Consider the following 17,001-nt stretch of genomic DNA (forward strand, 5'->3'; position numbering starts at 1 on the left):
CTTTGCTATATTATACTACATTGCACTTAAGTTTCTCGAAATCCTTTTTCCTTCTCGGCTGCTATGCCAATAAGCGAAAACCAGTGCAAGCAACAACACACTCCAGACAAATATGTCTTGGGACTTCACTTACTGTTTAAGACAAATAGAAAAACTGTACCATCTCCCTGGCACAACAACCGCTCAAGAGCTAGAAGTGTGGTCATCATCAGTGTCAATCAAAGTATCGTCAAGGGCTATGTCCCGATTCCCTAACCAGTATGTGTTTGAAAGCGACAAGCTGGAATTTCAATTAATTGGGAGAAAAATCATTTTTATGACACTCCAGCGTTTTCTTAAATATTATATTTCCCATCCCTGGCCTTTGTACTGGGGGGGGGGGAGAACCAAAAATTTTAGATATTTTAAAGTTTTATCTATTCTTTTGCTGGTAATATGGAGGTCGGTATTAACGACCAGATTTTGGACTTTATATTGTATTAAACAAAATTAATTACTTACTCATTGCATCAATTGCTAAAGATATATTCTTCTTCCTCTCATATCTATTCAAAGATAGGAAAATTGTGGTTGCATCTGTTTTAACTTCCAAATCGCTATTAGGAAGAGGACGGAGTATACTGTTCACATTGATGGTTGGATAAACTACTTCCAATTTTACATGTTTTAAACTGGGAAATGTCTGTCGAAACACTTTGGCTAAAAGATAAACAAAAATTTTTAATTTATTTTATAAACAATTTAATAAATAATTAAATTAATATTCCTATAACAAAACAGATAATATTATTCTGAATTCATAAATTTACAACTCACATAGCATTATGGCCTTAGCAATTTTTAACATACATTTGATAAAATGAACAGCAATATTTTTGCAAGAGAATTTTTCTAACTTGAATAATAAATAACATATACAGCTAAAACATCATACCATTTTGAGATTAACAAAATTCCTTTTCAAAAATTTTCGACAAAATAAAAACAAATAGCAACATCTGGTGAGCAACAAACTTAAGATGACTCTCATGGCATGGAATAGGCATGGTTGGTGGTACTGTTATTAATGAGACATATACTTCTTATAAATATTTGCTTTGAAGTCCTTATCTTCTAACAAATCGATCTTAAATGTGACAGTTTTGGATAAATCTATTTTTTGTATTACTTTTGCATTATTGTTTGTAGCAATTTTATTATTTATACCTTACTGGAATTTTTGCATGAGAGACAATTCTTTTCAAATATTAAAATCAACATATCCTCCAGATGGGTTTGTGCTTGCTTTTCGTAAATGTTTTTGTGGAATTTTATGATGAACTTGATTACATTTGACCTTGTTAGTCTCTTTTCTTCCTTACAGCTTTCTTTTTAGAGTCATTATAATTATGTAAATATCTTAAAATATTTTCTAGTTCACTATGCCTTTCCTATATGCAAATTTTTAATGCACTGTATAATTCCTCAGATAGTGGTATGTTCTGATCTTTAAGTGATTGCAACATAAAATTTATTGTTGAATCTGCTATTAATGAGTTGGAATCTTTCTGACATAATGCCTTTACAGCCAGCTTTATTGAAAGCAAAGCTAATACAGTTTTAGATATTAAAATAAAGTTGGAAAAAAATTAGTTGTCAATTAATGCTTTCAGAATTGGATATTTTATTTTCAAAAATCATTCCATCATTAAGAGCAAACTTTTTCAGCACATTTTAGAATCTAATATTAGCATAAATTCTTTTTTCAAAAACCTATACTTACTGAAAAGTAAGTACAGATTTTTGTAAAACGGCATTTTTAGTAGGGGAACATTTAAATATCTTAACAACTTTACAAATTTTCTTAATTATACGAAACAATCCTTCATAAGTCCTTGAATCCTTGAAGGACAAAATATCTTGTCCTTAATATCCAAATGAGGTACTTTTTACAATTATTATTATTTATTATTTTCTCCATTGTCACTCTCTCTTTGAAGTTAGAATCAGAAAATTCTATATCCAGAGTATTTTGCTTCTCATGCTCTGATTTTGCTGATACAGCACACTGATAACTTCAAGCTGAATTTCATGAGCATAGCACAATTCCTGCTTTGCATCAATCAACTTCCCAAATTTTTTTCTTCATCACTACTCCATCTGTAGCTACACAGATAATATCTTCTTTCAGAGATAATTCCCATTCCTTCAATTTGCAGTTGACTACTTCTACACATTTTGTTGCTGGGATATTTCTCGAGACACGTGTGAGTGCTATATTCCAAATTTTCTTTTGTGAATGATTATTTATAGTCAAGTCACATCTACTTTGTACACTTGCTTACTCATCAAATGCGAGACTAAATTTTGTACCATTTAATTTTAATTCTGTTAATTCTTCTTCCAGAGAACTGCAACTGTTGTTATTATACAAGAAGTTTATAACAGTTCTTATAGCATTAACAGATATTGGTATATTTTCGAAATCTCTTCTAATTAATGACAGCTGAAGTCCGAAGCACTCTGGATGGCAAACCATCTAATGTTGTCATTCTAGATAAAACTTCATCTCTATTAGAAAATCTGTGATTTGTGATGTCTTTGGTTTAATAGTATCATTTTTAGTAAGTTAGAATTTGTTCTGGATAAGTGATAAGCTTGAAGATCATCATGTAACAATAACTACAAGGTTACTACGAGGTGCTGGCCAAGAAATCACAGTGTGAACATTCCAACTGGTTTGTTGAGCCGAGCCACATTATCTGAGGCTAGGTTTCATACATGCTTCATACTTGATCTTGATATTATCCAGATAAGAAGAGGAAATTGAAATGGCAGTGAGACAGCAAATGATTGATGTTGGTACTGCTACAGTGATGAAAATACATACTTCAAATAACAGTAGATGCCCAATAAGTTAAACTCATTAACAATAATAAAACAAAATATTTGTTACTTACAGCTAACACTGAAAATACCGGTTTTTCAAGAAATAGGATGAAATACTGGTATTTGGTATACGAGTATTGCAATAACTACTAACAAAGTTTTAAAGCATCTGTGGATTTATTTACTAGGGTGAGATTTAGTGTTTCTACATATGTTAATTTATGATGATATCTTTCTTGACAAAACTGTTTTCAAGTACTTCAACCACTTCATCATAATTTGATCCCAAAATTCAAAAATCCTCTATCATGTTTGCAATGTTGCTGCCTAAAGTATGGTTTTAAGTAGTTGAATTTTTTTGATTTTTGTTAAAGATTCATTATCTTAGATTGCAATTTTGAAAGTTTCAAAAACTTGTCCACTGGGTGCTAACACTTTTAAATTTAGAGACAGTTAATTTTAGAAGATGAGTAAATTTATTACTTTCATTTTTAGAATCTTTAGCTGTTTCATTAAGAATACCCGTATTTTCATCATCTGAATATATGAATTTATTTAATACCTTCTTATTTTTTCTTCAGTCTTAACTTTAGTCATGTAACTTAAGTTTCAAATTCATTCACTTGAACTTTCCAATCATGCTCTATTTGAGTCTCTAAATCACTTCAGAGTTTTCATTTCATAACCTGATATAAATTTTCTTCTAGTACACTTTAACTAACATCCTCTTTACTTTAACTCTGCCTTGATTTTCTTAATATCATAGGTTTTTGTAACCTTTAATACCTTCCATTTTGATTTTAATTTAACCACAGGATCTTCCATCACTCTTGTACTTAAAAAAAACAGGAAAACTTGGCTTTCCCTTTGCTGTCTTTTAGCACAAAACTTCACACACCTGTTATGTGCTAATCCAAACTTGAAGGCCTAATGCATCACAATATTCAAATTTCAAATTATGAAGCTTGATATTGGATAGTTAATATGAAGATGATGTTTAATATTTACATAATTTTTAATTACATTGATTAGTAGTTTACCCTGAAGAATAATCAAAACATCGCTACAATCAAAGAAATAAATCACTTAAGGGAACTTAACTGTTCTTACTCAGTTGGAATCTAAAATTAAACTAAACTATAAAAATGAGATACGCAGGGAAGTATGGGGAAAATGCATGTCACATTTAACGCATGATGCGTCACCATCTATAAATAATCAAAAAAATTTCCACATCCTTTGAGTGGCATAGTTTTGTGGATCTGCTAATGAAGATTTGTATTTAAACAGCTCTGATTAGCTGAATTTCTGTTATTACTTGTTTTAATCTATGTTTTCATAAACTTTCATTCATTAAGAATACTTACATTACTAAAGAAAATAAAAAAGCAACAAATTTAAATTATAATATAATATATATCAAGAGATTAAAAATCTTATGACTGGATAAAGGCAGTCATGCCACTTGGGGTTAATCCCTGATTCTGACTGATAATCATTGCTGTGCTTGGCCTTTTTTTAAGAGTCTTAAACTGCCTCAAGAAAATTGAACATTACAATTTATAAACTAATTAATAACCCTTTCTTTTATTAAAAATAAAAGTATGGAAATATAGCTTATTCTGATCTATGATGGCATATGGCAAAGGTTTAAAGTTCTTTTTCCGTAAACCCTTGCCAAAGATAGGATGTACACTGCTCAAAAAAAAAAAAAAAAAAAAAAAAAGGGATAGTCCTATATCTCTCAATCTACTGGGCTGATTGACAACATTCAAATTGCATTCTTCATGTCTCGAAAGCGCGACTTAGGCTATATATTAGATTTATATATAACACTATTCTAACATAGGTATTTTGACACAAAATCGGACTTCTTCTAAAATAACATACCAATTTTTTTACATATTTCGATTCTACGACTCAAATTACACCTAAATATGAAATTTTGTAAAATTTGGAGCGAAATTTACGGAGAAATTCACAAATTTATGTTGGCACTTTTTTGTCAGTTTGCGCCAAGAATAGTTCACTTGGCGAACTTCTTAATATATAGCAACCTACTTTCCTTTCCTGTGAGACGAAAAAAAGTCACCATCGTTCCTTTTTTCCAAATAATATTCTTTATATTATACTTTTAATTATAACTTATTATCTTAAGTAATTTTTTCTTTTTCGAATTTCATTTTAATTGTTTAAGTTGCATATTTTTTTCAAATAACTGTTTTAAAAATTTCTATTTACCTATTCGAACTGCGTAAATAAAGGTGCAGCGTTTATTTTTTTTCAAATAGTTTTCTTTATATATATATATTTTTGTCATAGTTATTATTTTAGGTAATTTTTAAATTCTTATACTTTTATTTTAATTGTTTGTGTTGCATTGTCTCTTCAGATAATTGTTTTAAAATTTTCTATTTATTCCTTCGAATTGAGCATTTTAAATATATTTATTAATATAAATTTTCCAGAATTTGATTTTATTTATTTGAATTGCGTTTCTTTCGGAGGAATACTTTGTAACCCAGACTACGATGCGTTTGAAAACTGCATATATTAAAAGAGAAAATACAGTAAAGCAAAGTTAACACGCCTTTCAATGTTCCGTTCAGAAAAGAGATATATAAACGACATTTTAACTTAGGATGACTTGCATACACTGCTTAAAACAGTTTTATCATTGTGCCCATTGCTTTACACAATTTTATCCTACATTTGGTTTCTTACAATGTTATTCATTTTTTAGTCAAATATTTTATTTTTGAAATCGCAAGAATAAAATATCATAAGATTAAAAGGTTTTAAATTAAAAAAAATCAAATACTAAATTTTACGCAAAAATTTATTTTTTCTTCTCTTTTTCTTCAGGCATTCTACTTTATTCTTGCTCTTTTTCATTAGGCATTCTGCAAGTATATTAAAAAAGCATCCAACTTTTCGAAACATTTTGGTACTTCTGACAATTATTTTAAATAAAGTTATCGCCTTCCATTTCATAAAGGCCAACAAACAGCCAAGCGGTAAAGTCGCTGAACACTGGTAGTTCACTCCGGGGTTCGAATCCCGCTAAATGGGCTGGTTGCATGGGCGTTTTCGTGGATTTTCTCATGTGTACCGTGTATGACAGCTGGTTTCCCTTAGAAAGTTCTTCACGAATTATTTCGTTAGAGTTTTATCAGTCTTTAGAGACTAAACATTTTGAAGGTATGAGATGAAAGGAAAGACTGGTTTCATCAAGAGGTTTTGGTTTATTTAATTATGACAAAGCACACTAGGGCTATCTGCCTAAGGGAAGGGATGCCTTCGTGGAGGACTTTCTAAGGGAAACTGGCTCGTATATACGTTACACATGGGGGAAACCACGAAAACGCCCATGCAGCCAGCCCGTTCGCGGGATTCGAACCTCGGACCGAACTACCAGTGTTCAGTGACTTTACCGCCCGGCCGCTGTTTCATCAGGAGGGAAAAAGAAACGCCTTTAGGTGACATCCACATACAAAATACTGGATAAACTCCTGAATCTTCAAATAATTCGACTGAGAAAATTATGGGATTCTCCATTTATGATACGATATGATGTTCTATAACGAATTTAAATTTCTACAACCATATAGACTAAAACCAGTCGCTCTTCACTTTAATCTGCAATGATATCATTTTTGTCTTTTCTGCTAACACAAGCTCAATTGATGGTATTTGCTGGTGTACACGTCCAACTGTTTTCTCTTTGAACACCTAAATTCTTTGAAGTATACTGATAGTATATTCGAAAGCGTCCAACTTTTTGAACATCTTGGTACGTCTGACAGAAAAATTTTTACGAAAATACATGACAATTTTCTCAATCATTAAACCCGTTAAAAAGAACACATATGAAATTACCTGATCGCGAAAAAGTATTTACCCTTTCCAAATATGAACATTTCCACATATAAAATAAATAAAATATCCAAAAACTTTTACCTCTAAATCATCTATTACATTATAAACGTCACCAACGAATTCATACCGCAAACTTTACAAATACTTAGTGTCAAATATTTAAATTATTTCCATGCACGTTTACTTCAACTTAAACGTATACCAAATTCCTACAAACAAGAATTGCACAAAAATGGCATTGCACACACTCTTCACTATATCCATGTACACTGCTTTTTTCTCATAAATTAGAAAAATTTCACGAAAATACATGACAATTTTCTCAATCTTTAAACCCGGTAAAAAGAACATATATGAAATTACCTGATCGCGAAAAAGTAATGAACATTTCCACATATAAAATAAATAAAATATCCAAAAACTTTTACCTCTAAATCATCTATTACATTATACACCTCACCAACGAATTCATACCGGAACCATTACAAATACTTATTGTCAGATATTTAAATTTCATGCATATTTTTCATGCACGTTTACTTCAACTTCAACTGAAACGTATACCAAATTCCTACAAACATAAAATTCACAAAATAGCTATCATTTAATTAAAATATAATTAAATTCAAAAACACTACTTAAAGTATAAATGAGCACATACATTAAATTAATACATACATAAATACCCATTCCGAATTCACTTTAGTTACGGCCATGGGATCCAAAAATTCACGAACACTGTTTCACACAACACAGAATAAAGCCACATACAAAATTTCCAGATTTTTTCCCGATTTCCCCCCTTTTCCGATTAAAGAACCGTAATTCGTCCATTAATATCACATGACATATCCCATGATCTGTCATTTCCCTCACACAAAATAATGCGTAATCGGAACTGAGTACTGCTCACATTATTATCAAAGTGCCAGGTAGTAACCTTTATCGCCTCCAAAATGTCGCCAAACTACCAGTTACCATATTGTAAAGATCAACCAAGTATTTAACAACATATTAAAAAAAAAAAATCATTTGAGAATTACAATGATTTTGAATACCTGTGAAATTACTGTTCACGAGAATGGTATCTGCCATTCCTGTAGTTTTCTCCTCTAACCAGTCTAATGGTAAACGATATAATTTTTTGATCCAGTTCTTCCGCTCTGTCAGTAGTTTATCAGGGAAATGACAATAAAAAATAACTCTTGCTCCTTTCCATTTCAAAATTGGAATGCATGCTGACACTTGATCACATATCACGATGTCAGGACGATAGTTACTAAAAAATATCAGATAGAAAGCCGCATATATCATACGAAAATATGAACACAGAGCTATAAATCTACTTAAAATACTCCTAGGTAACCAGTCTCCTACAACAACTGCATTAAGAGATCCATCTTTAGTTTCGGCAAAACAATGTTCGGGATCATGATGTGCAGTAAATATACGAATTTCATGCCCTTTAGATTTCAAAGCCAAAGCAGCATCTACTACTAGCCGCTCCGCTCCACCTATACCTAAATCAGGATGCAGAAATGCAATCTTCATCTTGTAAATTCAAGTAAGAAACAGAAATGCAATGGTATACACATATTCGCTAACGAAGCATCATCAAAATCAAATCGTCATTTGTTGATACCAGCCATACTGCCAAATATGAAAAGTTTAATTTAAACTATACGTGTGGCTTTTTTATACTGAAGAGCTAAAGTTCTTCAAAAGAACCCGCCTCAAAAATAAAATTTAAAAAAGAGTCTTTTTCTTTTTTCTGACCCCTTTTTGATGCAGGAGAATTATATCAACTTAATTAATTAATCCATAGTGTTGACTGTAAAACAAAACTTAATGTTTTTCCACAGAAACACGATCAAATATCTGAATAAGTTCTAACAGATTTCATTACTAGATATTTAAAATTTCATCGCAGTGTTATCCAGGAGGCGAGGATAAGGTTCTTATTTCATTAGCCTCAAACGTTTTTTTAGCATTTGACCTCTTGAAAGTTAAAACCGAACTGCTAATATATAATATAAATTCATTTTTAGGAATAATCAATTCAGTGTTTTACTAACTGCTATAGACAACATTAATATTGTAGTTTGTGTTACAATGAGCCCCAACGCTGACCGCATGGTTAAAACCGGTGAATACGGGTAGTTCAACATGAATCCCAACCCAAGTCAACGGGTTAGCTCATTGGCTGGCTGCATTGATATTTTTTGTAATTTTTCACGTATTTGACCTGAATACCACCCAGTTTTCCTTGGAAAATAATCCACGAAGGCCTCCCTTCCATTTGACTGCAAATCTAATGCATTCCAAATAAATTAACTTTCGTACAATAAATGCTTCGTGTCCAGCGTTCAGCTTCTAAATCTTTCTTACTGATTTCTACATTTAAAAGTACTTTCGGACGGGCGCTATTTGAAAGGAATTCTAATTGGGTAAATTTAATATTTGTCCTCATTCCGTTCTTAGCCCTTTAGTGGCAGATTTAATGTATTCCAAATAAACTAACCTTCTTACAAGAAATGCATCGTGTCCAGTATTCAGTTTCTAAATCTTTATCATTAATTTCTACGTTTAAAAGTACTTCGACCGGCGCCATTTAAAAGAAAATATAAAGGAATGTTTGCCTTTGTTCCTTTTCCTCATTAATTAATCTATCTCTTTGGTTCTGCATCTTGGCATCATTGTTTTGTTATTTTCCTTTAACATATGATAGAACGTTTATGCAATGTGTCTTTTACGATACGGAAATTGAGGAGTCGAGTGTTAGTGGGTAAAACTTTTGAGTGAAGGAATTTGCTGATAATTTTTCCTGCCGTTAGTTACCAATCTAGCTAAATATGGGAAAAACTAATAAAGGCCAACGAACTAAAGGAAATACCAGAGTAAATATTTGAAATTTATACTTCTTTCTTACTAAGCTAATTCTATAGTTCTAGCTATGACTGTATGCCTTTTGTAAGAAAATGTTTAACTTTTGTTTTTGTAAAAGTACGTTAATTCTATACCACATATTGCGATACTGGAATTTCATAATTTGCATTTCTCATTTATAGTTATTGGATATTTTTAGCCGTATGCTATTATGAATACGTAATAGTAAAAAGAAGGCATCTTTTGCTTAGACGGGTGACATGACTTTTTTATACTGAAGAGCTAAAGTTCTTCAAAAGAACCCGCCTCAAAAATAAAATTTAAAAAAGAGTCTTTTTCTTTTTTCTGACCCCTTTTTGATGCAGGAGAATTATATCAACTTAATTAATTAATCCATAGTGTTGACTGTAAAACAAAACTTAATGTTTTTCCACAGAAACACGATCAAATATCTGAATAAGTTCTAACAGATTTCATTACTAGATATTTAAAATTCCATTGCAGTGTTATCCAGGAGGCGAGGATAAGGTTCTTATTTCATTAGCCTCAAACGTTTTTTCAGCATTTGACCTCTTGAAAGTTAAAACCGAACTGCTAATATATAATATAAATTCATTTTTAGGAATAATCAATTCAGTGTTTCAGTATTCAGTGCATGGGGAGGTGAACAAGCAGGAAAGGGTTTACGGTAAACAGTTGTGCTGAAATTAGATCCATTGCGTATTATAAGAATATCAAGGAAGGGAAGTGTATTATCAGGGCAGTTATCAGATTCAATCTCAAAAGTGAACTGGATGACTAGATCAATCGAATTTATAACAAATAAATTCTGGGCTAAGTCTTCCTTATCACCATCAAAAAGAGTGGGTTTAATCCTAGTATCCGGTGCACACAGGATTTGGCTACTTTATGATGAGTAGTTAACGGGTCATTCAAAGAAAATATGTAGTTAAACATAGTATATAGTATATATACTATGTGTGTATAGTATATATATAGACGTTTTTTGGATCATTTTTGGTGTTGGCGATAATTTTCAAAGTCGCGCCAAAGCTGCACCGTATACTAGGATTTTACCAAAGAGGGAAAGTGTTATCTACTAGCGAATCCACAGACGAAAAGATAGTTTTTCAAATGATTTGCCCTCAAAATAGTGCATGTAAATGTCAGCAAGTACAGGACTGAGGGGATTACCCATAGCTAGTCCTTCAATTTGGCAATAATATTCATTTTGGAAAACAAAGTGAGTTTGACTCACAGAGACTTTAGTGAGGGAAATTAACTCCAATTTCAGTATGTGAGAAATAGAATTCTCGAAGTCTAGTTTCAAGGCATTTTAGTCCACCTTCGACTGGAATGTTAGTAAACAGCGATTTAACATCAAACGAAAACCATAATGGAGTGCAAGAGAGAAGTATCTTTAAGCTTATTGATGACTTCGAGAGAATTTTTTACGGTGTGAATATTGTTGGAAAATAAAGGAGAAAATATGGAAACTAAATATTTGGCCAAAGGGTAGGATGCCGTTCCTAAATTGGAAACTATAGGTCGAAAAGGAATTCCAATTTTGTGAATTTTGGGGAAAGCATAAAATCTTGGGATTTATAACAGGGCTTTTATTCAGTTTTTCTAGAAGCAAAAAATTAGTAAATTGAACATCTGTGGAAAGAACTTTGGTATGCATAAACTGTTCTGCCTGATTATTAATAACTATCATCCAGTATGCTTGAAAATTTGTTCCATAATAGAATAGAAGTGCAGATCACCACATGTAACACCACATATGCAAATCTTATGTTCCAGTAACACCACTTAGAAGTACTGTAAAAAAAGATAATAGGTTCTTTATACTATTTTTAAATTTTTTTTTTTTTTTTTTTTTTTTTTTTTTTTTTTTGGGCCATTCATTTGCATGGGAATGTTCAGTGTGCACCCCCCAAAGAAAAGTTTCTGAGTTTGATACAAGAAGAAATGTGGCTCATAGAAATGAATGCTGGTATTGGACAAAATAGAGATATGATGATATGAATGTTGAATCTTATTGCTTTGGGCAGGAAGAATGGACAAACTGTTGCACTAGCCTCATCATTACAGAAAGAGGATAGGGTTGTTGTGTGCAAAGCAGATTGCAGAGCAATATCAAGGGGAAAAACTAGGATTTGTTGCATAACAATCTGTGTCAATCTGTTCAACATCTGCAGAGAAGGGGAATCTTTGCAAAGCATCCATTGATTCTGTGCTACTGGAATATGGGACTGCAGTGGTGCATTGAATAACTGTTAACTTTAATTGTGCCTTTTATATTTTACAAAGAAAGGAAGTAATTATGTGCAAATTGTTTAATTTTTATCACACCTCAGAATCCAGTTAATTACTCTTGTATACTTCTAGATTATTTTTGCGACTTACGTTTCATCCCTCCCAAAATTTTTAAAGTTTCTTTAATTAATTTGAGGCTGCCATGAGCATCATGAAAACTAATAATTCATTGAGTAGATTTTTAGAATGTCTGTGATTATTTTGTGAAAGAGAATAAAATCAAAGTAACTTTGCAGAGCAGGTAGTTGAATTAATGTATTTTATTGTGCTGACCATTTGTAAGCACATAGCTTCTTTTAGTTTTCTGTACTGTCACTATGAGTATGGAAAAATGTTAATTATAGTAATTTTTATATTAGTTACATGAAAAAATTCATTTACATACTGTAGAGTCATTAGGATTTTTTATGATGAAGACGTGAAAAATTTGCAGTGCCCTTGGCGGGATTCAAACACCAGACCTCCAGAATACGTTTTGAGTGTGCTTCCATTTACACCATGAAGGCATGTGGAAAGGAAGGTGAAAACATCTTATATATTCCCCTTTTATCGGGTGACTAGGGATGAGGGTACCAATTTGCCAAATCCTGGTAATGACAAATTATCATCCACCACCTTTTACTTCGAATGCCACTGCTGAGTCATCATTAGAATTTTTTTTCCCGATGTCACAAAACAAGAAATCTGCAGTTGCCCTTGCCAAGATTCGAACTCCAGACCTCCTGAATATGCATTGAATGTGCTTTCAATAACACTGTTTGTGCAACTGTGAACAATATTAGCACATCATCCAATTCCTAATTTTTTCCTCCTGTTCTATATTTATAACTTATATTTTTATTTTTCTATTATTGCTAAACGGTCGGATTAATTTTTGAGATGGGTATCGTACTGGTTGGAATTAATTTCTGTCGATAAAGCAGGGATACATAACACTCAAGTTTACGATGGGTAAACAAGATTTAGTAATTCTTTTGTGAACTTTAGGTATATCTTTATTCAACACAATCATCTAGTGATATGTTTTTGTATAAAAATTATGTTTTATAATTCTCCGTGTGATATTTTTCAAAACACTCTCCAACATGTAGGCCAGGTTTTCGAGTGCACGTATCTAAAAAATAATTGGTTTGGTGCCTTCCACCTTTAATCTTTCTGTTTGAACATACACTACAATCTTTACATTTTCACAATGCTGCAATATATGCAGTTTTCCATGAAGTCTTTCTTATCGGAGGTCAGGTTCAGGTGAAAATGTAATGGGACACCCAATGTTTACTATAAGTAATGAAAACATTGGGTGTCCCACTTATCGGAGGTCGATGGTCTTTCTGGTTTCGAATCTGCTCTGTCACGAAAATCACCTACCAGTTGTCACCAATTTTCGGACAAACATAAAATTTGGCATAGGTGTCCTGTTCTCTCTTCTAGCTGAATTTTGGGAATTATTTTGGAATATTTTAAGAAGAGAGAATGTCTAATTACTGTTAAATACAATTTATAAAATATTCTTTGGAATTCTACAAGGTATCGTCGAATGTTGTCGATTTCATTACATTCAAAAGACGACTGACTCGCCACTGCATCTTGCATGACAAGCGCTGGGTCACAACTTTTGTTTAGATTAGATTACATTATCTCCAATCGTTGGAGCACCGTATTGGTTCGCTAATAGGTTCTTTAGACGTTGGGGTTCATATAGGAAAAGTGTAAACTGTTGCATGAATGCATACAGTGTACGATTCGTATAGCTCCTTGCTGTGGTGGCTGAGAGCAGACATACGACTGGAACGGTAAAAAGGCTTTGGTGGCTGAGAGCAGACATACGACCAAAATGGTAAAAAGGCTTTGGTGGCTGAGAGTGGACATACAACCGCAAAGGATTAACTATGTTTTTTAGATATAAAATCTTATTCATTACAAAACAGTTTGTTTCTGAATGAGATACAGCAGTTAAGTTATGTATAAAATTAGACATTTAATAAACTGTTTTTTACCCTTTTTTTGCATTTAACTGTAAATCTTTTTATTTTATTTTTTTTTTTTGCATTTAACTGTATTTTAAAAATGATCTTATTAATTTTTTCAGCCGTCTAGTAGTGGCCATACTGCTCAGCTGTTGAATTCTAGTGGAAAAGCGTTATCTGGATTTATAGGATTTGAGGCACTGGAAAAAGAAATTCCAAGCTATGTTCCTGTGGCTGGTCAGCATACAGTTGACACAGTAGACAGTTCTGTAGATTCGGATTTTCGAATGGTGATGCGCAAGATGCTTAAAAGAGATGTTGTGACTAGATTGAAGGTACATTGCTTAATGTAAACTATCAAAACATCTCAAATTTTTGCTTCCTATATACCGTTTGTATAAGTAAGATTATTCAAAGGTTTATTCATCCAAAAAATTCATGATCCACCTTTTGGAAATTTGGTAAATTTACTGTTTAAAATATAAATTTATGGATTAATAATATGAAATTCTTTAACCATAAATAATTGTTTTATTCCATACTGCAATGCCATGAAATTAATAATCATTTAGATTTTTAAAGCTGTTTTCAAGATCTGTACAAACATTATCAACTCCGGATTTTGTCCAAAGTAAATAATATTGGTTTCGAATGAAGTAAGAAGTTTATGTTTTGTTTAACATTGATATTGAAAACTTCTGATTGAATATTCTTTATTCCAGTTCTTTATGTAGCTTTCAAGAGAATTACCTACTGAGTTCTAGTGTACTTCAGGTGATTTATTTTTATTTAAAACAATTTCATTATACAGTCAAAAGTCGTTAATTCGGACACCCATAATTCGGAATGATCTATAATCCGGACCTCAAAACTAAAAACTTTCTGCGCATGCGCCGCGTTGACACATGCGCATAGGCATTTACGCGTGCGCGTAAGACCTTTTACGACTGCGCATATGAGTGTGCGCAAGTGCAGAATACGTTTTCGCGTGCGCGTTTTATGTATAATGGACGTATAAGCTAAAATTATCTAATTATCTTTTTCAGTTAATGTTGATGATTGCGTTGTTCCTTAATTTTCGAATTGGATCCGGCGTATTATTTTTTGCAGACTGTAAGAGCAATTTTATAAAAGTAAGCTTAAACTTTCAATTATATCAAATAGAATTTCCGATATATATTTGTTAATATGTAAAGGATCTAAAGCGAAAGTATGTTTTGAAATCCGAAATCTGTTTATCAATTTCACGCTGCTCGGCGGGGGGATTGCCGCGGCGGGTGCGTAATGAATTGAAAGTTGATCTGTCAGCACTATCCTTATCTTCAGCGCAGATGTTTTTATTTTATTTGGCTTATAATTCCTTACCAAATGTAGTATTTCATCTCGATATGCTCCGTCTTTGATATGATTTAAAACAAGTTCCTCGTCATTATAATTCGCTTTCGATAGCGAAGAAAGTGACAGAGGTTATTGAAAACGAAAAAATTTCGATTGACAAATTAGTCAGTGTTCTAGACACAGCAATTATAGGACTTGAACAGCGGAACTTTGTAACTGAACAAGAAATTATGTCTGTTTAATAGAATTAAAGAGAAAGTATTATCACATGAAACGAAGAAAAACTTAAACAACTTACATTGAAAGAAATGTTTAATAAAGTAAACAAATATTAAGCTTTTTCTTTTTGCAAATTTTGATACCCTTTAGATCATAATTGTTCTTTATTTCATAAATTACGGTTTCATATTTTTAATTTTAGAATTTCTGCATGCCATCTTACGAGATTTAAACTGATGATCTATAATCCGGAAAAATCGATAATCCAGAATTGCTGAAGTCCCGACGAGTTCGGATTAACGACTTTTGACTGTATTCATTAAATATGGTTCAAACAAGCTGGTAATTTTGAAAATATTTTACGACTTGAATAACATGCTCAGTGACATTTGATATATTTCAGTGTTTAGTCAATAAATTAAATGGCTGATCTTTAGAATATGGTAACTGGTAGTTTGGCGACAGTTTGGAGGCGATAAAGGTTACTACCTGGGACTTTGGTAATAATGTGAGCAGTACTCAGTTCCGATTACGCATTATTTTAAGTGAGGGAAATGAGAGATCATGGGATATGTCATGTGATATTAATGGACGAATTACGGTTCTTTAATCGGAAAAGGGGGGAATTTGGAAAAATATCTGTGGCTGTATATTATTTTGTATTAAGCTTCATTGTGTGTTGTGTGAAGTAGTGTTGAATAATTTTGGGATTGTATGGCGCTGTCTGAAGTGAATTCTAGATTTTTAATGCGTTCGTGTGATAATTCAAAAGAATTGATTGAATGGTGCATGAGTGTAGGTTTAATTGTGGATAAGTATGAATGTCCAAAATGTGGGAATGAAATGAGATTGTGTGGAAGGAAGGATATTACTGATAAGTTTGAATGGCGGTGCAAGAAATCTGGTGAAAATGGACATTTTGTGAAACAGAGTGTAAGGAAGGGTACGTGGTTTGCTGAAAGTCGTGAATTCATAATAAAAGTGTATCCACCATGTAAGCAAGATTCTGAAGAAGATTAGGTAAGTTAGTATTTTTAATTATTTGAGGATATTATTTTTATGCATTGTTCTAAATGTAAGGTGGAAGTAAAGTAATTTGGTATTATTGGGAAAATTGTTATTAGCAATGATTTAGTTTAAAGTAATTAGGATTGTAAGCTAATTTTTATTAATTTAATGTATGTGCTTATTTATAATTTAAGTAGTGTTTTTGAATTTAATTATATTTTAATTAAATGATAGTTATTTTGTGAATTTTATGTTTGTAGGAATTTGGTATACGTTTTAGTTGAAGTAAACGTGCATGGAAAAAATTTAAATATTTGACACTAAGTATTTGTGATGTTTGCGGTATGAATTCGTTGGTGACATTTATAATATAATAGATAATTTAGAGGTAAAAATTTTTGGATATTTTATTTATTTTATACGTGGAAATGTTCATATTTGGAAAGGGTATATACTTTTTCGTTATTAGGTAATTTCATATATGTTCTTTTTAACGGGTTTAAAAATTCAGAAAATT

At 31.9% G+C, this 17,001-nt stretch overlaps 2 protein-coding genes across 3 annotated transcripts in view; one reads left to right on the plus strand and one right to left on the minus strand.

The window, feature by feature from the left end:
- The window catches only part of Alg2 (alpha-1,3/1,6-mannosyltransferase Alg2), a 34,671-nt gene extending 26,275 nt beyond the window's left edge, over positions 1-8,396 (minus strand). Inside the window, exons 1-2 of one of the 2 annotated variants that reach the window (XM_035348520.2) lie at positions 7,806-8,394; positions 502-699 (exon numbers count right to left, since the gene is read on the minus strand). In XM_035348520.2, the coding sequence (XP_035204411.1) occupies positions 502-699; positions 7,806-8,298 (691 nt within the window). In that variant the 5' untranslated portion in view covers positions 8,299-8,394. Of the gene's footprint in view, positions 1-501; positions 700-7,805 lie in introns of both variants that reach the window. The other variant, XM_085816711.1, reaches the window with a different exon arrangement.
- Positions 8,397-9,398: 1,002 nt separating this feature from the next.
- The window catches only part of Ltn1 (E3 ubiquitin-protein ligase listerin), a 198,853-nt gene continuing 191,250 nt past the window's right edge, over positions 9,399-17,001 (plus strand). The window contains exons 1-2 of the mRNA XM_085816712.1: positions 9,399-9,644; positions 14,042-14,254. Coding sequence (XP_085672838.1) covers positions 9,600-9,644; positions 14,042-14,254 — 258 coding nt within the window. The 5' untranslated portion in view covers positions 9,399-9,599. The remainder of the gene's footprint in view (positions 9,645-14,041; positions 14,255-17,001) is intronic.

Source organism: Stegodyphus dumicola, chromosome 5 (genome assembly GCF_044657685.1).
Source record: "Stegodyphus dumicola isolate Sdum_Otavi_A_Nest chromosome 5, ASM4465768v1".
Lineage (NCBI taxonomy): Eukaryota > Metazoa > Arthropoda > Arachnida > Araneae > Eresidae > Stegodyphus > Stegodyphus dumicola.